Below are 22825 nucleotides of genomic sequence, written 5' to 3' on the forward strand. Positions count from 1 at the left end.
GCCGGGCTGGGCTTAGCGATTCCGCAGGAGGAAAATGGACCTGGTTCAGGAGAAGGCAGCAGGACCCTCCTTTGCAGCGAGGACCACAGGACTGAGGACCACAAGGACCAGAGGGACAGGTAAGAGGAGTTGCCAGAGTAGGGCAGATGGAATGAGCGGAGGGAGGAGGCAGAGACAGGATCTGGGGAGAAGGGAAGGAGGAGGATGGAGAGGGAAGAGAGAGAGAGAACGGGAGGAAGAGAGCCAGAGAAGGAAGAGAGAGAGGGAGAGATGCATACATAGAAAACAAGAGAGAAATGGAGAAAGATATAGAAAGAGACAGAGAGAAACTACACCCAGAGACAGAACCGCACACACAAAAAGAAACAGAGACAGAGGCAGAGAGACACGCGCACACAGAGATGAGCTCTGAGGAGTCTGTGTAGGATGTTGGAGGTGGGAGGAGATGGAATATAGTGTCCACCTCTGACCTGACCACTGCTGGGCTAATGCATTTCCCTCGTCCCTGCAGACAGGGAGACTGAGGCCCAGGAAGGGGATGGACCTGCCTCCGGTTATGCTGTGTATGGACATTATGATAGCTTTGGGTGGCCCAGGATTTGACCCTGCTTCCCATATGGACTTGGGGAAACCTGCGGGGAGGCAGAGGCCGCCTCCTGACATAAAGCCGAAATGCCAGGTCGTCACCTTCCAGGCTCCCCTGTAGCCAGAGCTGGAGTGTGTGACCTGGAGCTCCACACACTCCCCCACCCCATCAGAGGCACCTGCCCAGAGAGAAATAGTGAGCTGGGGGCCCACAAAGTGGAGGTGGGGAGAAAGCCTCCCAGGGGGCCACTGCAGGAAGCTTAAGACCCCAGGACAGTAGTGGCAGCAGGGCTGCCTACTCAGGAAGCGTGGGGTTCCCTCACTGGGCCAGCTCCGCCCTGAGTTTTGGCTGGGGGCTCCAAATCTGGTTCTTCAGCCTCCCCCAGTGATTCCATAAGCTCCCCGAAATCCTTTCAACAAATCCCTTTTCTGTTTAACGCAGCAGAGTTGCTTTCTGAGAGGCAGCAGAGCATGGGTTAGAATCCTTGTTCTGTTACAAGCTGCGTGACTTTGGGAAAGTCACTTAACTTCTCTGTGGGGTCAAATGACAGTACGGACGCATGGAACCTGAACCACTGAAGTGGCAGCATGGGTGGTGGGGAGGATCCTGCAGGGACTTGGACACATGAACACTTAACTTGGTTGTGCCTCAGACTAGCAGGTGTGACCATAGACAAGTCCCTTCCCGTCCCTTGGCCATTGCTGTATCTGGAAATAGTTCTGGGTGAGAATAATCAAGCTTCTGACCCAGCCTCCCACACTTGCTACCTGTAGCTGTTAGCTAACCACACATCGAGAATGCCTTGTCTCCAGCCCAAGGTGCAATCCTGGGCTTTTCCCTACCCAGCCAACTGTGTCCTGGACAGCTCTACTCAGATGTCCCTCCAGCAACTCAGAGTCAACATATCCTCACCTGTGCTCAGCAATTTCCGGGTGTCATCCCTGACTCCTCCCCCTTCCCCACCCCACCCCAGTCTTGTCAGTTACAGGCGCCCAGGGTCTCTTGCATCTATCCCCTCCTCTGCTCCTACAGCCTCCACTCTACCTATCGAACACGACCACAGACCACTGGACTCCCGGGACCAGCTGCAATAGCCTCCTAACCTCTCTTCTCTCCTCCAGAGACTCTGTGCCCCAAAAGTGAGCTCCTTTGCTCACAAGCTCCCCCAGGCTCCCTCCTACTCTGCACCGACAGAAAAGTCTCTGCAATGCCGGGCACCGTCTGACCAACATCCATCCGTCTGGTCTCATCTATTTCTTTCTCCTACTACCTGTGCTCCATACAACATTCACCAGTCCCCAGGCACAAAGCACGGTCCCCTCCCCTCCTCTATACCTATTACTTTCACCTGCTAAAATCCCACCTGTTCCCAGAAGTCCAGCTCAGAGGGCTAAGCCCACCCTGATCCTCCTGGGTGGAGACATGAGTCTTTTTCTGTCCCTCTAAGCTCTCCTCACAGAGAGCAGAGGAATGAATGACTTCCTTGCTCCTTCCCTGTCCTGAGATTTTAAAACTGTATTTTTAGGATCCTGTGAGCTGGTACGGGGGGGCAGGGTGCAGTGGAGATCAGGGTCCCTGACTCTGCCTGGGCCTGGAGACTAAGGGCTAAGTGAGGTGACAAAGCCTCTCAGCTCCACAGCAGGTGGACCTGAGGGAGTTCTGCTCTGGTTCTACCCCAGCCTGGGCTGTCTCTTGTTCTCCCCAACCAGCCTGGAGCTCCCCAAGGACAGAGCCTGGGCCTCTTCTTCATGGCAGAGTTGAGCACAATATTTATTCAATCAATTTATTAAACACCTACCAGGTGTCAGCCCCTGCACTGGCACTGAGGCCCTCACTCACAACTGCAACAGAAGAAAGGAATCCTGAGTGATAAATGCCCTGACAGGGGAGGCAAGGGGGCTGTGGAGGGTGAGAGCCTGGCGGGGGGGAAAGGGGGGGAGGCAAGGACAACTTCCCAAGGAGCACGTCCCAGACCACTCACATCACGTCAAATGAGAAGCTGAAAAAAAAGTCAGAGCGCCACTGAGGCTGGCAAATGTGCCAATTAGCCCCTGGTATCTAATGAACAATTTTCTTCATTTGGACTAAAGTGCTGCCCATACTGTAGCTGCTGGGAAGGGAGGCCGCGGGGAGCGTTGCCGTTACCCAGCGCGGCCGCTGAGGTGGGAAGAGCAGAGGCAGCTCATGGCAATGGAAATCAGTGATTGATTTCGCTCCTCCCCTGCCGCCTCACCGCTGCTTCCTCCTGCTCTGCCTTTTCAGTGGGATCCTTCCTTTAGAAAAAAGAACGCAGAGAAGAAAACGGCTCCTGTGAGAAGCCTGGGAGAGAGGAGGAAGGGTCCTGGCTCCCCTTCCTGCCCAGTGTTCTTATGTACAGCCAACCCCCCCCACTGAAGCCCTGTTCTTTAAAAGGCAGGCGCTGCCCAGGTGGGAGAGCAGCTGAGGCTGTTAGTCCCCGCGAACTTCCCTCCACTCCGCTGAGCACAAAGAATCAGCCACAAAGCTACCAAGTGTGGATCATTTTCTAGGTGCCAGCTACCACCCAGAGAGCTTTGCATACATGGTCCCACTCATCCCCATCTCCCTAAGGCCCCCTGAGAGATGTACTTCTTTTTTGCCCATATTGCAGACCAGAAAACTGAGGCTCAGAGACATGAAGTAACTTTTCAAGGTTGTAATCAGCTCCTATGCAACAGTGCAGGCAGGGGAATCCACAGCCCTCACTCTTGGCTACAGGGCAGTACTGCCTTCCTGACAGGGAGGTCTGTTTTAATCATGGATAGTCAGCGTGTCCTCAGATGATGCAGAAATCTTCCTCCACAGCCCCACTACCTCCACCTCTACCACCTCCTTCTATGAGGAGCACCTCTGCCGTTGGACTTCTCAGAGCACGGCTGCTCCCTGAGCCCACCAGAGCCTTCCGCTGGTACAGACAGGGGAGGGCCACTGGGCATCAGATGCAGGCGCCACCTTGCTCTCTAACTCTGCCTTAGCCTCTGAGAGCTTGGACAGGCACATGTATGTGTGCGTGTGTGTGTGTGAGGTGACGGGGAGCTGTGCCACTATTCAGACAGACATTCAGAGAAAGGTTGCTGAGATGTTTCCAGGATGAGGGGCCTCAGACAAACAGCCCTCCACCCCTCAGCAGAGAGGAGGCTCTCTGCTGGTGGGGTGGGGCTGGAGATCGTTCAGGGTGGGCCAGCGATTGCTGCGGTCACACAGCCTCACAGGACACTCCCACCTGGCTCCCATCGGACATTCCACATGGCACAGATTTAGGCACCTGGGCACCCCAGAACCAGAGCTCATACCCAACAATCCCACCTGGACGCTGTGACTCCAGCAGCCTCTGCCGCTGTCTTCCCCAGAGTGTCAAGCCAGACAGACAGCTCAGGCCAGGAGGAAGGAGGGCATTGGCTGTTTCTCCCTGGGAGGTGGGGGGTGGTCCTGATTCAGACACTGCGCATTACCTGGGGCCCGGGAGTAACGCTGCCCACGTGCCCTGACTCACAGCCCAGAGGGCCAGTCTGGGGACATCCGGGTAGGAAAAGGCGACACTCCACACTCTGGCCCTGCAGCTCTATGCTCTGCATGCCCCACCCCTCGAACACAAGCTCTCACCCCATCTTTCCTGTCTCCTGCCCTCCTTTCTGGTAGTAAAGAGTCTGATCACCGCACCCACCCTAGGGGTTGGGAACTTAGTGTATGCGTCCCCCTTGGGTGGGGCGCTGGCTAAACAAAGAGAAGACGCCCTAATGGGGAAACTTTAGGCACCCAGAGCAAACAATGTGGGTAAAAGGTTTGCCCTCAAAAAGAAGGAAGTATTTCCTTCTCCCCTTTCTGGGCTCTCGCCGTATGAAACACGGGAATCGTGGGCGAATCACTGCCCTACTGAGGTCCGGAGCTACAGTGGGGTAAAGGCAGAGGCAGCGCCCCCAACATTACAAGGGGTCTTGAACGCCTGCGGCAGGACGATGCCGCGGCCCTCAACCAGTCTCCGACGCTGGTCCGGAGCCCTCCCCCTTCCCTTAACCGTCCTCCTGGGAGGCAGGCGCAGAGCCCGCGGCGGAGGGTCCGGGGGCACTCACGGGTCGTGTTGTACTTGACGCCGTTGAAATACTCGGGGCACGGCCTCTCCACCAGGGCTCCGGCCGCGCTCCGAGGCCAGCACGTCCCGATCTGGTCCAAAGTCGTGTTGCAGTAGGAGTAGGGACCTGGCGACGGGAGAGAGCGGAGCGGAGCTCAGAGAGGTCGCCCGGCGCGCGGGGCGCTCGGAGCGCAGGGTCCCGGGCGCACTCAGCGCGCCAGGGAAGGAACCTGCGCCGCCTGGGTCCGCTCTCCTCCCGCCTACCCTCGGGGTCTAGTGGCAGCCCCCAGCCATCCAAGAGCAGCTCTTCGGCCAGCGCCAGGCTGCAGTTGGCTTCCAGCAGGCTGTGGAGCAGTGCCGCGTCCATCGCGCCCCGGAGCTGCGCGCCGAGAGGAAGTGTGAGTGCGCGCCCGGCGTGGCTGCAGGGACTGGGTACGAGAGTGAGCGGCCGAAGGAGCGAGGTGTCCTGGCCCCTGCCCGCCCAGCCCCGACCTGCCGGGCAGCCTTCGAGCGCTGCGCCCGATCGCCGAGAGCTGCCAAGTTGGGACCTTCCCGGAGAGGAGCTGCGCGGCGCACGGAGCGGCGGGTCCTCCAGCTCGGCGGCGGCCAATGGCGGCGCCAGGGGGCGGGGCCGGGCGGCTCCTCTCCGCCGGGTCCAGCCTCCAGCCCCCGGTCCCTCTGCCCTGCCTGGAGTCCGCCTTCGCCGGCCCTGGCAAGGTCCGAAGGAGGGCGGCGGGGATGGAGAGCTTGGGCCTGAGGTGGCGGAATGCCCCGTGCGAGGATATCAAGCCCCGGGGCTGCAGGTGGTAGCAACGTGCGCCCGCGTTCCCGCCGGAGGAACCCACTGCAGCCTCTCTAACCGACAGCCAGAACTGGCAGCTCGCAGCCTGAGTTTTTTCTCCCTGAGCGAGGATATTGGAGGGGGGCCACAGGGGGAGCAGAGAACCCACACTCAGATCTGCGTTCTAGAAAAGCCTGTGTGGCCTCTGGGAAAGAAGTGGATTGGAGGGGCTTCAAGGGAAGCAGGGAGGCCACTCAAAAGTCTAGTGGGATCCAGTGGCCTGAGTGCGTGAAGACCGGGACCGGGCCGTGGGCGCTGGGATGGAGAGGCATTTTGGAGGGAGAACTAGCCCTGGTCGGGAGGGACTGGAGAGAGTATGTGGGTGGCTTCCAGCAGGAGCCAGGAGGCAGGGATAATACCAGGTCTCCCGCTCCTGCGACCTGGGGGATAGTGTTGCCATTTAATGAGATGGAGAAGTCCAGGGCAGAAATTGGCTGAAATTATCTAGAGGACTTCAAACACCGGGGTCTTACTGCCCTGGGCTCCAGCGAGACTAAAGTGAGAGGTGAGACCCTGTCTCTCTTCCTCCTGGCTTGGGCCGGCCTCCTGAAACTGGTTTCCGCACCAGTGTGTGTGTGTGTGGGCGGGGGGGTGGGGGGGGTGGCACAGGGAGGGAGGGCTTGGAGATCAGGCCCCAGAGCAAGTGTGGAGCAGCTAAAAACCTTTACATGGAATTTGTCTAGGCCCCCTCAGGACTGCCCTCTCTGTAATTCGTTTGGGCTCCACTCTCAGAGTGTCCAGGGTGGGCCCGCTACTCATGCCTGATGAATGGGAGATCTGGGTTCAGGAGACAGGGCCTGGGGCATGGTATGCTCCAACTCAGGCTGGGTTCCGGTCCTGCCTCTGTCTCTACTCTCCGTGCATGTTACTCCAATTCTTGCCCTCCTTTCTGGGGCTGTTTCTCCGTCAGTGAAATGCTTTGAGGCCCCTCCCAGTGCTGAGTCTCTGGTTCTGAGTTATGAGAAGCAAAGGCTGAAGAAGATTTACGTGTATGTGAGTGTGTGTGGTGTTTGTTTCTATCTTTAGAGGGCAAGGAGCTGGGACCCAGGCCTGTCGCCTCTGCCACCCTCCACTGGGAACCAAGGCTGCCACAGAAGGCTGACACCACCCTGAGCCAGCACCAGGCCCTGAGCAGGGAGAGGCGGGCTGGGCTGCCTTTGTGTAGTCCAGTCTCACCAGCCTCCACATTAATGCTGCTGTCACTGCCCAGACAGAGCCAGAGAGCACCAAGACCAGGACTGAGCGCTGGAATATCTCCAGGGCCAGCTGGCTGGCAGCTACAAGGCACAGACCTGCCAGCCAGGTCTGTCCTCTGCCTCCTGAATGGACATTTATAGCCCCTGGCTCAGCTCTGGGCAGCTGCAGAGGCAAAGGTCCCTTGGTCTCCACAATAACCAGTGCCACGAGCAGGAGAGGATAGGTTGAGTCCCAACTCCAGCCTCAGACCTGAGTCCTGTCCCCAACCCTGGGCAGAGTCCTGTCCCCAGTCCCAGGCTGAGACAGCCTCGGTCCCAGACTGAGTCCTGCCCCACAAAGTCCCACATAGGCTAGAGTGTGGCTGGCAGGGTCTTCAGTGGCAAATAGTCTCCTTCATGTACAAAGGAGGGCCCTCCATCACAGCACAAGGGAAAGAGATAAATCAAGCCACGCCAAGTTATTAACTTGCTCATTACCAAAGCTTCCACACAGGGAAGCAGCCATCTCAGTGGGTGATGAGCACCCAATATTGGAAGCCAAGGACTTCTCATCTCACACACAGCTTTCTGCAGAATAGAAGGTTGGCCTGGATTGCTCCTAATTGGGAGAGTGTATGCAATAAAGTTTCTTCTGGGAAGTGACCATTTCCGTGGCAGAGCCAAAGGCCATTCTGGATCTTGACTGGACCATTGGAGCCTGAGCACAGACCCACAGACACAAGATCTCCTGGTTTCCAGGATGCAGGGCCATTTCTTCATGGATCTTATCATTATAGGCCCTATTGTCTGTTACTCTAGATGTGACAGAGACGAAACTGCAAAAAGGAGCAGCTTTGGAACAAACTGATTTAACAGCTCACTTTAGTGTTTGCTAATAGGTAAATGAGGAAGAAATTGTAGAGAGCTAAAACTTTCCTCAACTAGATTAAGTCCAACTACAAATAAACAAAGTCTGGGACCTTTTTGCTAACTAAGGAAGCAAAGGTGGATGGAAAACCCCTGGGATGGAGGTGGGCTCCCAGGCCAGGCACTGAGGGAGAGGTATTTGGGATAGTCTGTGTGTCCCCGGGCTGGTGGGACAAGTCACAAATAAGTTCAAGGAAGTGTGACAGGTGCTGGGGAAGATACTGTGTGTCACGAGCAGCATGAGGTGAGGCAGAGGCCTCTGGCCCACCTCTGCTGTGAGCTGCAGTGGCAGTGGACAGTTCCAGGCAAGCTCAGACACACATCATTGTCCTCCATTAGGCACAGCCTAATGCCCGGCACCAAATAGGCATGCAGAACACAATGGAAACACACACAGCATCACAGACAGTCACGTGTCTTCACAGCATGGTACACATTCTCTCTTTCATCCCACCACCCAGCAAATGTCACCTGGAAAACAGGATGTAAGGGCACAGAGTCTGTCTTTGCACCTCTGAGGGGCTGTCCTCGGTCAGACTGAAGAGACAGGGAGTACACAGAGCTGGGACAAAGTTGTGGGGTTTGCTGGGAGTTACAGTGGGGCCACTGAGGGCATGGAGGCTTGGGGGAAGCCTGAAGGTGCCCCACTCTTGCCCTGTGGCATTGGGGACAGTGCCCCCAGGCCAGACACATCCTCCCCACCCCACCTCTGTGCAGGGGAGATGGCCTGGTTTGTTCATATCGAGCCATGAGACCAGGCTATGAGACCAGGAGGGGCCCTCAGCGACCTTCCAGTCGCACGTTCTCATTTACAGATGGGCAAAGGGAGGCCCGGAGGAGGAAAAGGAATCCCCCCCCCCCAGCCCCTCCTGGACCATCCTTATGTCTGCAGCAGCCCAACTGGGCTCCCGCTCTCCTCCACTGGGCAGATGGAGCGATTTCTCTACAATTAAGACCATGTCACTCCCCCTCACAAGAGTGGCTCCCCATGGCCCTCAGGATGGAGCCCACCTCTTTAGCCCTGCGGAGAACATTCTTCATGGTTGTCCATCCCTCATCCTCTCCCTCCTGCTCAACTGGAGACACCCTTTGGAATAACTTGTCATTCCCTGGAACCATTCTATTCCTCCACACCTTTGCATGTGCTGTTCCCTCTGCTGGGAAGGGCCTCATGGCTCTACACTCCAGTTAGCCTGGCCAACTCCCACTCATCCTTCAACCATTCAGCTTAGCTCTCACCTCCTCTGCCTTGTCTGGGTGGGGTGGCCCTCCTTGGTGTCCCATCTGCCCGGGGCTGTTCTATGCCACACCAAGGTTATTGGTTTTTCCACTGTCTCCTCTGCCAGGCTGTGACTCCCCGGGGGCAGGGCTGGTGTGTTCGCTAATTGGCCCCAGCACCATCAGAATGCTCCAGACCTCCCGCGCTCAGAGCCACGACTGAAGGAACAAATGCCTTGGCAGCTGCCCTGTCTCTTGGGCCAAGGATCTCTTCCCATTTGACCAGCCCTGGGGTGTGTGTGTGCATGTGTGTGTGTGTGTGTGTTGCATTGGGAAGTTATTTCAAGGGATCCTTGAGCCCATTTGGACCCTTATACTGCCTACGGACCAAATAACTAATATGTCTTACTATATACGCCCTATTAGATGCCTCTGTGATGAATAAAACAGAAATAACCCATTTAAAGCCTGCCTGAAGTCTCTTGTGATTATGTCTGTTTTTCCTTTATTTGGACCTCAAGGGCACACAATTTAATTGGTCACAGCCTTTGATTCATGACCCCCTGTCATCATTAGCCCACACATGGCCTAACTTTATTGTATTGCAGTCTTATTTTCCATGGAAGTTTATACGTAGTAGTAAATATAGTGAATCTGTCACCTAATCCGAAACTAGACCATTACCAACCACTCACATATTTATCCACATGCTCCTGCCCCAGAGGGAACATTCTCTGGAATATCATGTTTATCATTCCCTTGCTCTTATTGTTTTTTCAGTTTTATCACATGGATGTATGTCTAAGCAATAGATTGTTTGGTTTTACTTGTTTTTGAGCTTTGTTAGTCATTATGCATTTTTTCAATCAGTGGACACTAAAAAGGAGATCACTACCACCATGTGGGGACCTGAGAAACGATTCCTGAAGTCTAAGGGCATCCCAGTAGCCTATTTGGGGCCTGGTTAATGAAGGATGCCGTGTTCCCATGGCGGCTGCCAGGCAGCATCACCAACAACGCGCTGGATGAACATTTCATGACATGGGGAACATTTAACGACTCTGAGTTACAAGAGGAGAAAGCAGCTTACAAAATTGTGAACATAGCAGCATCCCAGTTTTGTGGAAATTAAAAAAAAAAAAGAAACAACATGAGGCTCTACGGATTGATAAACTCCTGGGGGATAGAAATGTTATAAAAATTCCTGGGTTGTGGCAAAATGAGTACTTCGTGTCTTCTTTCATTTTTAAAAACATTTTTTCCATATTATATATATAATATTCTGTTTGTAAACAGAAAAATGATATTACAAGTTAAGCAGGGGAGGCTTTGTGTTTGGAGAAGTTGGGACCCTCTCCCCTAGACTCAGAGGAGGGGAGGATGGGGTACCATCCATCAGGGGTCACAGGAAGGTGAGGGTCTGTGCCACATGCTGCAGGGGAGGGGAGGGCAGGGAGAAGGTGGTGGGTCTGCTTGTGAACGAGTGCTGCCTCTGAGAGCAAAGAGCTCTGGTGAGGGGAAGGTTGGGCCCTCCTGAAATAGGGGGCCTCCATTTCCTGCTGCTCGACATGGCCCATGCTGGGGTCTCCATGGTCTCTTGTTCAACCTTCACAGTAAGCCCCTAAGGTCGACTTAGCCCCGTTCCTAATGGATGAGGAAACTGAGGCTCAGACGGTGTTATGGGTTGAATTATGTCCCTCAAAATCCATATGTTGAAGTCCTAGCCCCCAAGACCTCAGAATGTGGCCTCTTTCGGAGATAGGTAATTAAGCTAAAATGAGGCCATTAGGGTGGGCCCTAATCCAATGAGACTGGACTCCTCGTAAGAAGGGAGATTAGGACACAGACATGCACAGAGGGAAGATAAAGACACAGGGAGAAGACGGCCATCTATAAGCCAAGGAGAGAGGCCTCAGAAGGAATCAACCTTGCCGACACCTTGATCTCAGACTTCTAGCCTCCAGAATTGTGAGAAAATACATTTCTGTTGTTGAAGCCACCCAGTCTGTGGTACTTTCCTGCAGCCCTAGCAAACTGACACAGATGCATTAGGTGACTAGTCCAGGGTCGCACTGCTGCTGGGTGGAGGAGCTAGGATCCAGACTCGGGTCTGACCCCAACACCTGAGCTCGTGACCATGCCACTGTAAGGAGGGCAGGCAACAAAGGCTTTCCTCTTTGAGGTGCCACTCAGGCTGTGTTTGGTGCTGGGTCCCAGTGTTGACTAGCACCCTTGTCTCCTTGTGCCCTGGCAGCAGCTCCGGGTCCCAGGGGCACCTCCCTACCCCATCTTCCTCCTTCCCTGCTGCTTCTATGGATGCAGACCTGAGAAGGCCAGGACACTGGGTGGGGCCCTGGGGACATCTCTCAGGAGCCCGGGGCCGTGAGAGCCCAGGGCTGTTCTGAGCTCTGCAGCGGCTGACTCTGACTCTGAATCAGCCGCCAGGAAACTCTGAGACGTCAGAACCCAGGGGCCCGGCTGCTGCTTCGCCCGCAGGTCCTTAACCAGGAGGTGACGCTTGTAGCTACGGCAACCTGCGAATGTGTTTTACACCTTCTGCTGGCCTCGCTCAAGTTTGAAAGCAGAGGGGCGTCCCCTCCTCAGGCTCTTGAGTGCCAGCCCAGCTGCTTCCTTTGTGTGCGGAGCAGAGAGCTGGGAGAGGGAGCTGGGAGCTGGAGGAAGACTCCCCGCCAAGCCCTTCATCACCAGTGAAGAGCCTGAGCCCCACCTGGGGAAGGAGCCTGCCCAAGGACGGAGACAAGAGCTGGGACGGGAAGCCAGTCACTGTCCACCCCCACGGAGCTTGCGCTGGCCCAGGAGAGCTGTTTCCTCCCCCAGGTCCCGAGGCCCACCCTCATCTCCTGGGGTCCGCTGCAGGGTGGTGGCAGGGGCTTGCGTACCTGAGATGTTGGCGAGGGTCGTGACCGCATGGCAGTACTGCTCCAGCAGGGCCCACAGGGGCTGCTCTCTGGATGCCTGGCTGGACCCAGCTGCCTAGGGGATAGGAGGGATGAGGGTCAGAGGTCAGGCCCTGGCTAGCCATTGACAGCACATGTCTGTCCCCCCTGCCCTGTTCTCACCCTTCCCCTATTCCTCCCAAGACCACTATATTTCCTATTCCGTGACCAGTGTGTGTGCGAATGCACGAATTTGTGCACTAGTGCATGTATATGCGAGATGACTTGGTGTGCCCCTCTCAACCTTGACATTCCTAATTCCAGAATTCCAAAAGACACTGCCCCACCAGTGGGCAGCCCCCCACCCCCACCCTGCCCTGCTTCCCCTGCCTGTCAGGTGTTCCCTCCCTGGCAGCTGGATCAATGTTTGCCCCAGGATGTCCCTAGGGCCAGAGCCTGCCAGGCCTCAAACATCACGTTCCCCACATAGGCTCGGTCCATTTCCTGTGCTGAGGCCGGAGGCCACATGCTCTGCCTCACCACGCTGGCCTGGAGCTCCTAATTAATGACCCCACCTGGCCAGATAGGACAGCACAGTCCCCTGTCCCTGGAGAGTCCCGGGCGGCACAGACCCCACTTACAGGCACTCACTGCACCTGGAATCTGCCAACTCTGCCCACAGTGCAGGGTGCAGAGGGAGTGCAGGGAAGCAGGGGCGTATGCTGTGTGTGTGTGAGGCGTATGTGTGTGGTGTGTGCATTATGTCTGTGTAGCGTGTGTGGTTGTGTGTATGAGTAGTACGTGTACAGGATGTGCAGTGTGTGTCTGTGTGTGGTGTATGTGTGCATGTGTCTGTGTGTACTGTGCATGGTGTGTGTGTGCATGTGTCTTTGTGTAGTGTGCATGGTGTGTGGGGTGTGTGTGTGTAGTGTGTGTGTAATGTGTGTATTTGGCTGCTTTAAGGGGCTTCCTGAGCCGTGAGCTGGGAGCTCTGGCCTCTTGGCATGCAGGACAGGCACTGGGGGCCATGGTCTTGCTGTTCACGTGTCCCAGGGCCTGCCAGGAGCTCCTCACCATCAGCTTCCTGGGCATCAGGAAGGCCTTGCTGGCCCAGTGAGCCCCCGGCCACCAGGTGAGGTGGGCTGGGGAGGGGAGGGGATTCTCTGGGTCCTGGATCTTCCAAGAGGAACTGAGACCCACCCAGCTGGGTCTGGGGAGAGTGTGGGCCCTAGGCCTGGCTCCGCACCCCCTTACCAGCCCCCTTCCTCTTGTCTGAGAAGAAGCTAGTAACGCCCTCCCTGGGGGCACTGAGTTCCCAGGGAGTCGCCAGCCTCTGGAGGTCATGGCAGAGGCAACGCTCAACCCAGAGGCATGCAGTGTTGACAGTGGACCCTCAGGCCGACCAGATTTTGCATCTTAGATGCAAGTTCCTTCTCTCAAAGCCCTCAACTGCCACACTATGACCCTGTCACTCAGGTATTTCATGTTCAACCTTGGGGGAGTCTGAACATCTGGCTCGGAAGCCATGGAGTGGAGTCAGGGCACCCTCCCCCAGGACTCAGGCATGGCCGGGCTGTCCTTGTATCAGACACTGTGGTCTGAGGCTGTGGCTGAGCCTCCTTGCTGAGCAAAGTGCTGGAGCCCAGATCGCTGTGCTCAGCATCGATGTGTGCTGCTAGAGCCTGGGCAAAATGGGCAAGCGGATCTTGGAATAACTCCCAGATCTGAGCTCCATCTCCTGTAACTTCTCTGCTGGTCCAATAAGCTGGCACAGCCAAAGACACTCATTCTCTTCAAGGGGATGGTTGGGTGGATTTGACTTAGTTCAAACCCACAAGATACCCTGGAGGTGCCTATTTTGGGCAGAGCTGCTGCTGGTGGTGGTGGTGGGTAGGCAAGGAGGAGGAGGAAGAGGCCGCTGCCCTCAGAAAGTGCATGGTGGGCCAGGGAAGGCAGAGACACAGCCATGAATAACTACACCCCAAGATCTGGGTGACGAGATCTCGAAATGGGGAGACTGCAAACATCCCCATGTTCAGGGCTCTGTGGATGCTGCTTCTTAGCTTTGTGGTCTTGGCTAAGTTACTTAACTTCTCCGAGCCTTGGCCTCCTCATCTTTAAAATGGGGATAATACGAACCCCACAAGGTTTTTGTGCGCATTAAACAAATTACCATATGTCAAGAGAAAGCATGTGTTAAATGGTGGCTCTTGTCAAGGACTTTAGGAGGGGTCCAGTTAGAGAGCTCAGAGATGGAGGGTTCAAGCCCCCTTGTGGGGAGTCTCAAGGTCCAGCTCAAACCCGTCGCCTCCAGAAAAGCTTCCTAGAAACCCTGTGTTCCTCCTTCCCCAATTTTCCAGATTCCCCTCGGCCCGCAGCAACCCTCCCGTGGACACTGGGCCCCCAAAGACGCAGCCTGCACCCCCTCACTGGGCTCACCGCTCCGCAGTGCTCAATGAGTGCTGGGTGAGGAAACTGGGGGCTCCATGGAGGACTGGGCACTGGAGCTGAGTCCAAGAGGATGGAGGACTTGGTGCAAGGCAGAGTGAAGGGTGAGAAGAGAAGAAAGGGGTCCCAGGGGCAGGAGCTGAGCAGGAAAAGCTGGGAGGCTGGCAAGCGCAGGGCCTGCTCAGGGAACAGCAAGCCTCTGGCTTGAGGATGCCATTAAGAGGGTGGAGGGAGGCAGGGGGAAGGAGCAGCGTCTTTGATGTGAAGTCGGCACTGACTATGTGCTAGACACAGCTCTAAATGCTTGACGACAGCTCAGTTAGTCCTCACAACAGCCTCTGAGGTAGCTGTGAATAACCCCACTTTACAGATGAGGCAACTGAGGCCCAGAGAGGCGAAGTTACCTCGCAAGGCCACACGGTAGGGAAGGGGCAGAGACAGGACTGGGCGGACAGTCTGGTAGGTTGTGGCTTGGTCAGATACACACAGAAGAGCTGGTCCTGGGTGAGGAAGTGATGGCCTGTGGTCCATGGATGCTGAGAGGACCCCAGCCCCAAACCAGGTGGCTGTGGGTCTTGGGAGGCCACTCCAGTGAGGAGCCGCTCTCACCACAGCAGAGTGGGGGCCTCTAGGCAGACAGCGGGGTCAGAGGAGGAGCGGGGGCAGACCCAGCCAGCCAAGCAGGGCCTTATACAAGGGAGAAGTTTGGGTTCTACAACGTCCGAGCCCCCTGGAGACCTCATTAATCTCTCTTCTGAGGGAGACATCTTGGACTTCTGTACTGCTCAGCTCTTGGCTGTCCCAGGGACCAAGAGCTGCTCCCCACCCCTCACACCTGCCCCATGAAACTACAGGCTGCAGGAGCTCAGAGACCTCATCTGTCTGGCTCACATCCATGTCCCCAGTTCCTGCTCCAGAGCCTGGCACACAGCAGGTGCTCAATAAATGCTTGTTGGCTGACTGGATAGATGGATGAGACCATGGACCCTGCAGCCAGGTATAGCTGCACCCCTGCCCCCAATCCTGGGAGCTCAGGTTCTGGCCTTTCCTCCTTGTCAGATTTCCTTCTCTCTAAATTTTCGATGTGAGGTCAGCACAGGTCCTGGTTCCGGCCTCTGTGTGCCTGGAATTGGAAGAGCGCATGGCAGAGACCCTGGCAGGGAGAGGAGGCAGCAGGTCAGAGCGAAGATGTCAGCTGTCGTTCCTCCACCTTGGGCCCTGTCCAGGCAGAATCTGTGCCCCAGGGGCCAGGCAGGCCCCAAGGTGCCACCTCCCTGGAGCCAGGAGGTCTGGCCCAGCCTAGTGCTCCCTCCTGGCCTTGTGACAAAGCTTTGTCTAAATTTAGCCCCTGGTCCATGCCTGGGAGCTTTATGGGACCACAGGTCCTGTGGCCGGGCTGCCAGGAACCAGAGGGGAATGGGGTGAGCTCTCTTCCCGCCTCTCCCTCTGCCCAAGGTCAGAGAAGGACTCATCCGGAGGGAGAGGATGCCTCCCCACTGTTTTCTTTCCTTCATTCGTTTCCTTTAGCCTCAGCTAGGGATGGAGGAGGAAGCAGCTCAGGCCCTGCCTCAGGGAAAGAGGAGGAGACAGGGCAAGAGGAGAGGGGACCGTGGAGAGCTGGAGAGCAGGAGATGGAGAGGAGAGAAGGAGAGGAAGAGGAGGGAGGATGGGGAGAAAGGAAGGGGAGGAGGAGGTGGAGGGGAGGAAGAGGGAGGAAGATGAAGAGGAGGCAGACACAGAGGAGGCTGAGGCTGGCTGAGGCAGAGGGTGAGGGACTGAAAGTTATATGAAGGATATAACTTCCTTCATATATGAAGAATCATGATAGGTAATGATTTCTGATACATCTGGGCAGGCGTCCTGGAAGGGGAGACTTTAGATACTCGGTTCTAACTTATTGGGTGCTGGATGTCAAGTGAGGACCCCAAGAGCCTGCAGCAGCTTCCAGCAGGCTCTCCTACCCCTGAATCTCTGCTCTAGCAGGTCCCTCTTCCTAAGACGCCCCACTTCCCTTCCAGCCCTAATTCAGCCTCCATCTTGCCTGGAGAAACTTCCAGGCTTCTCCTTATCATATGTTCTTTCACCTCTGGAAACCCATGGCTCCCTCTCTCCTCTGTCCCTCTCCCCTTACCTGTGTCAAGCCCTGGGCCCTGCACACAGCCATCTGGGGGGGGAGGGCACCCAGGCAGATGCAGGAGGAGGGAGGGACTACCTTGGCCCAATAAAGGGGGCGGGGCTGGCCGGCAAGAGGCCCTATAACAGGTCACTAGGCCTAAAATTATCTCAATTATCAACTCATTGAATGTCCAGTTTGCCAAAAAGTTATCCCTTTCTGATTTGTTTTGGCATTTGTCTGAGTGTCCTAATTAAATTTTTGTGAAGAGAAGGGAATCTGGATTAGGCTGTGTGGTTTGAAGCTGGTCCCTGTGACTTACCAGCTGAGTGACCTTGGGCACATGACCTTGCTTCAGCTTCTTATCTGTAAAATGGGGATAACGATGGTCTTAGCCCCTAGGGTTAGTGTGAAGCTAAAATAGGTAATGTATGTCAGTGCCTAGAACAGTGCTGAGCATGTGGGAGGCCTGCGTAGCTGCTAAATAGAATAAACAAAATAAGCTTATTGAACAGTCTATCCTTTCCTCCGGTGGATTGAAATGACATCTTAAAAAATTAGAATTTTGAATAAAGTGACTTTAGACAAACCGGTTGAGGAGTCCTAAAAATTGTTAAAATTAGATAAAGTAGAAAATGACAGCTAAGAGGATATAGAAGAGTCCCGTAATTGGTAAAGTGCTGTAAATTGGAGACTTACTAAGAATACAAAATTAAGTAGGTAATGCGCTCAGACAAATTGGTTTTTTAAAAAATACTTAAACATCTACAAAATGGCAAAAACAGAGAGACTAAATTAGCTGATTAGGTTAGAAAACACTCAGAAAGTAGTTGAAGTTTTGGAAAAAGTCGTTAGATGAGTTAGCTTCTGGCAAATGGCCCTTGAGCCGCCCACCCAGCAGACCCTGGTGTGTGGGGGTATGTGCAGGGCCCTGGCCTTGGTCTTGGGGAGGGCCATGCAGGTCAGGAAGGTTCCAGGCTTCTGGGGCCCCGGGCCCTGGCGGGGATTTCTCTCTTTGCTGAGGCTTCTCAGGACAGATGGCCCCGCCCAGAAGCCCGGACTTGGAGCAGGAGGCCACAGAATTGCTGTCCTGAGACCCTGGGGTCAGCGGGGAGTATCTTGCTGCCCCTCAAAGGTCCAAGGGGCTGGACCCAGCCAAAAGGGGCTGGTAGACTCCTGGGATCTTCACAGAGGAGGAGGCAAGCAGCTCGAAAGGTTAGAATGGAGGGTTTTGGAATCCAGCAGCCACATTCCTCAGCCTCACTGAACGTCTGTTTCCATCTGTAAATAACCGATCCACTTTCCCGATGTTTTAGTAAAGTGCTTAGCACAGCACTGGGTGCCCAGGGCAGGCTGCATGATTACAGCGCTGCCCCCAAAGCAGCTTCCCAAAGGCCTCAGAGGGCACCCCGAGAGCACCAGGGTCAAGGCTTGGCTCCTCCGGGCTCTTGCGGTGTGGGCTGGAACAGGGTGCAGGGTGTCCTCCCCACCCAACCACCAGCTGGAACTTCCCCAATTGCAGATTAGGTCAGGCCCTTCCCCTCCACACCCTTGGGCTAGAAATCGGAGCCCACTAGGGACCCACCATGCCCCCTGCAGCCTCACACCATCTCTTCTCAGGGTCGGGGCTCCGGGGCCTTCCCCGCTGCTTGCTCTCCCCTCAGCCCTCCTCTCCGACCATCCCACGGCCACCCCTGCCATCCTGCCCACCTGTCAGAGGCTCTCACACTTGCACACGCTTTTTCTTAGTTCCCGTGGCCAGAGTTTGTAAATACACACTTAATTCTTCGCCATTATTTTCTTCCTGCCAGGGTCTCCTTCTAGGCTATGACTCCATCGGGTGGGTGTTTTCACCCTTGTGTCCTCACCGCCTGGTCCTCCTTAAGCACTGAGTGAATAAATGAGAGGGCTGGAGGCCAGGCCCCTCCTGGGTCACCTTCCCTCCCCACCACCTGCTCTGGAGCAGAAATCTCAGAATAGTTGGACCAGGACCCAGAAATAAATCCCATTACCATGAAGGCTCAGAGCAGGGAAGGCTGCGCTTTGGGGCCAGAAAGACCGCAGATTAGTTCCTCTCTAGCTGGTTACATGATGAGTAACTAGTCTCTTGTCTCAGACTGGGGTCATGGAGGGAGCTAGGGGCAGGGCCTGGGCTGATTCTAAAGGGAGTTTAAAGGGACTGTTGCCTCTGAAGTTCCCGGTTCTGGCGTCCCCAGAACTCAGGGTACCCTGCCACAGATCCCTTCTGCCTGGCCTTGCTCTGGAGAGCAACCAGAAGCCCTCTCCATCTAACCAGCTTGGGCGGCCAGCATCATAGCCTCCAGAGGGGAGGGCCGAGGGGCAACCCGGGACCTAACACCCAGCTCTCTTGGAAGGCACACACCCTGGGAATGAGTGGGAGGGGACAAAAAGAGCTTAAAGCCCAGGACCTGGGGGTGGTGGGTGGGGGGTGGGGGTGAATCCACCGCACAACCTCCCCCCAAATACAGTCTGCAATGTCACTACAAGGGCCTGGCAGGTCTAGGGGCAGCCTGACCATCGGGGCACTGACCACACCTCAGCATGGTGCCCACCCTTCCCCTCCACGTGACCAGACCCCCTGGGAGGGCAGGGCCCCTGGTGTGGTCACACTTAATCTCTAGTGCCGGGCACAGAACCATAGCTGCATTTACCGAGTGCTTGCTCTGTGCTGGGCATGGTGCTAAGAGCTTTCCTTGTATATCTCATCTGTTCCTCACAACAGCCCTATTCAGTAAGCACCAACACCATCCCCATTTTACAAATGAGGAAACTGAGGCTCGGAAAATTTGAGTAATGTGTCCAAGGTCACACGCTAAGCAGCAAAGCAGGGATTTGAATAAGGTCTGTCGGAAAAGCCACTTTGCCACAGTCACTGGATGCTTGCTACCTGTCTTGAATGAATATTGAATGAATGAGTCCTCGGTGTACATATGGGGACATCGAGGCCCAGGAAATGGGCCCCAAGGCTGGTCTTTGTTGGAGTGGGGACAGGACTAGGCCTCCTGACTTCCAGCCTGGCTCTGTCCCTGGCATTGTGTGGTCTCCGGGCCCCTCTTTGCCCTCTGAACCCTTTTAATGCCGTGGCTCTTCATGAAAAGTGGGGCCTAGGACAGGTTGCTCTCTCTGAGCCTCAGTTTCCCCATCTGTAAAATGGGGAGAGGGTTAGAGGGAGATTCCTCCCGCATCTGTTTCTGGAAATCACTCCCTCTCAGCCTCACTTCCCTTCTTCAAAAGCTCCTTCCTTATAGCTCCTCTCCATCCCTTTGCTCCAGCCCCCACCTGCAGACCCGGACTCTGGGCAAAGGGCACCCACAGTTTTGAGAAACCACCCCCGTGCTCCCTCTGCCCCATTGCTCATTTGGTACTGGGGTTGCCTGGTTTGAGACACTAAGAAGAGGGTGAGGACAGGGTGCAGGGGATGGGGGCAGCTCTCTGGGGGTCCACTGGGAGGAAGGGCCAGAACTGGGGTGGGGTGAGGAAGAGACTTGAGGCTCCTGCAGGGGATATGGAGAAGGATCCATGAAGGAGGGGACAGAATGGACAGGGAAGAGGGAATTTGTGGACCCGAGGAAGGGCGTGTCATGGATGCTAGGGCGTCACTCAGAACGCTCTGCTCATCCACAAGGGTCTCCCTGTCCTATCCCAGTCGTGTTCGAGTTCCCTCTCCTCTCCACCTGCCCCCCTCCCTAGGCAGGAGATCTCCATCCCATGATCCGCACAGGGATCCCCAATCCCAACCCGGCGCACAAGCCCACCCAACTCATAACAGGGCTGAGTGAAAAGGCCGAGGAAGCGAGCACCAAGACTCCCTCCCAGCCCCTAGTCCTGAGAGCACGGAGCTCCAGCTCCCGGCGCCCCCACCCTGAGATCCGACCCCCACTCCCCGCACTTACTTCGAGCAGCGGCAGGAGGAGGCAGAGCAGGCAGAGGAGAGGGTGTGGGGCGTGGAGGAGGCGCGGGGGCCCCGCGGGACCCCCCATGCCCCAGCGGCTAGGGACCGGAGCACACCTCCCAGCGCGGCTGTTCTGCCCCGCCCGCCGCTCCCCCGGGCCACAGCCGCATTGGCCTCCTCCCTCCCCACCGGCGGAGCAGGCCAAGGTAAGGCCCTGGGCACAGGGGGTACTCTTCCTCGCCCCCTCCCCCAAGGCAGCGGTGACACCGCCCCACAGCCCGCCCCTCCAGGTTATTTATAGCGGGCGCTGGGCAGCTGCTTCTGCCCCAGCAGCCAGGGGCCAGACTCTGCCTCCCGCCTGCAGAGAAGGGGTTAATGCCTTCATCCGCCACCACCTTTGCCAGGGCTGTAGCTACCCACCGCCGGGAGAGAGGAATAGAGAATGGGGGCAAGGAGTCTCGCTGTGGCTGTGGCCAGAGCATAGGTGGGCTGGGTGGGTCTCATCCTCACCAGGTGTCCCAGCCCTGCAGGCATGTTCTGACTGTCTGGGGTGCTTTCACCGGGCACCAGTGCCCACCGGGACGCTTGCAAGTTGAATGTGGATGCCGGATTAAATAACTGTATCAGTGTTCAATTTCCCAGTTTTGATAACTGCACTGTGGGTAGGTAAGAGAATGTTTCTGTTCTTAGGAAATACACATTTAGGGCTAAAGAGGCAGCCTGTTTGTAACTTATTTTCAAATGCTTCAGAAATATACACACAGATATACATATATAGAGAGAACAATAAAACAAATGGGGCAAGAAACAATCTGTAAATCTGGGCAACGGGGATGTGTGTATACTTTGGATTATTCTTCCAACTTTTCTTTAAATTTGAAATAAAATGCTAAAAATAAAAACCCCAAACAACCATGACAACAAATGCAGCAGTGCCAAGCCCCACCCAGAGATTCTGGTTTCATAGGTTGGGGTGGGACCCAGGCACTAGTATGTTTCAGTAAATTTGCCCAAGGATCTTTATGTCTGGCAGGGCTGAGCAGTGTTGATCTTGGGTGGGGAAAGTTCTAACCTGGGGCTGGGTCAGGGCTCAGGAGGTGAGGCCTGTTCTGGGGGGGCCTCTGGAACTATTCCAACAGGTGGGCCTGGTGCAGGGTGTTTAAAAACTTACGCAGCATTTCCAGCGTCGTCGTCGTTAGGATCTGAGGGGAAAGCATTTGAGGAATGCGATTAGTGGGGCGCTGAGCTTTTCCTGGAGGGTGCAGACAAGGTGGGTACAGGTCCCGGAGAACTCAGCCCGAGTTCAAGAAACTCAGACACTGTGTTCACTCTAGTCTGTCTGCCGGGGACACTTTTCTGTCCCTCAGGTCCTCCTCCCCTCCACCTCCTTCCTCCAAGCAGCCTTTCCTGACTGTTCCCACATCGCCCTCCCCTGAAATCTCACAGGCTTGAGCCTGAGCCTCTGGCTCCTCCCCCTACCCCCATGTGGACTGTTCTCTAACTGCCCCTTGGATGAGGCTGGTGGTCTCCAAACAGCTTGGTGGGGGAAGGCACTCCTGAGGGTAGAGCCCTGGTCTCTCCCTCCTCTTTTTATCTTTTCCCCTCCCTTCTCTGTTGCACAGAGCCACTGGGGATATGTGGTGCAAGGGAATCTTTATGGGAAAAGTTGAGGAAGTGTTGACCAGATCTCCCCATTCATTTGAAGATGATGGGGTGGAACTTGATCAGAGAGGATCCTGGCGGGAGATGACCACTCAGCCAGACTTTGATGGATGTGTAGGTTCAGAAAGAGTTGATGGGTCAGCATGAGGTCCAACAGTTCTCTTCAGCATGTGTTCCTGGAGTGTCTCCATGGCCAGCCTCACATGGACGCTGTGAAGCAGAGAGCAGAGGCTGGGACCTCAAGGCCAACCTTGTAGACTGTGGGGAGTGTGCCAGCAGAGGGAAGGGATGTGGAGCCCGTGAGATCTGGGCACAAGTAACTGCGATGGGAGGTAAGAGGTAGCACAAATGCTGGGGCAGCTCAGGGCAGTGAGGGAGGGGGCTTTGGGGGGGAAAAATGCTGCAGGAGCATCATAAAGAATTTAAACAGGCGGAGAAGGGGACACCTTTACTCTGGATGGAGGAGTCAGGGTGAGCAGAAGCAGGAGCTAGGCAAGTGCAGGCTGGCTCAGCCGGGGGTCTGGCTGAGGCTGGGACAGTGTAGGGCCAGGAGTGGGGGACAGACTGGACGAGATCTAGTTCTAGGAAGATCTACGGAGCAGGTACGTTGGTGATGGCCGGATTCCTTGCTGGCAGGGCTTTCCCTGTGCTTCCAGATCCATCCCCTCCTCCCCGACCTGGAACACTCTTAGGAAGACTGCCCTTGGACAACTACAATTGCTTTCTGCACCAAGGAGGGGATCCCCAGGTACCCAGGAGTTTCCCCAATCCCCAAAGGCATGCCTAGCCGTTGACTGGCTGGTGCTCCTTTGCCTGGAGGTGGATGAACTCCAGGTGTAATTAACACCCGGGGGCCCTGCGGGGTCAGGGGAGGCTAGGACTTAGCTTGGCATATCTCACTGCTGCCGGACTTCTTTTTCTGTCCTGGTTTGCCCCCTCTCTTACCAGTCTCTCCTGG

At 55.8% G+C, this 22825-nt stretch overlaps 1 protein-coding gene across 5 annotated transcripts in view; it reads right to left on the reverse strand.

Moving 5' to 3' along the window:
- CRHR2 (corticotropin releasing hormone receptor 2) overlaps positions 1-20293 on the reverse strand; it is a 45789-nt gene extending 25496 nt beyond the window's left edge. For 3 of the 5 annotated variants that reach the window (XM_087429245.1, XM_087429236.1, XM_087429255.1), the window contains exons 1-2: positions 4938-5171; positions 4675-4800 (exon numbers count right to left, since the gene is read on the reverse strand). In XM_087429245.1, the coding sequence (XP_087285371.1) occupies positions 4675-4800; positions 4938-5040 (229 nt within the window). In that variant the 5' untranslated portion in view covers positions 5041-5171. Of the gene's footprint in view, positions 1-4674; positions 4801-4937; positions 5172-11734; positions 11829-20206 lie in introns of those variants that run through there. The other 2 variants (XM_087429228.1, XM_004418863.3) reach the window with 1 other exon arrangement.
- Between the last annotated feature and the right edge of the window lie 2532 nt (positions 20294-22825).

The sequence above is a fragment of the Ceratotherium simum genome, chromosome 1, assembly GCF_057802395.1.
Source record: "Ceratotherium simum simum isolate JZ-2026a chromosome 1, ASM5780239v1, whole genome shotgun sequence".
In the NCBI taxonomy this organism is placed as follows: Eukaryota; Metazoa; Chordata; class Mammalia; order Perissodactyla; family Rhinocerotidae; genus Ceratotherium; species Ceratotherium simum.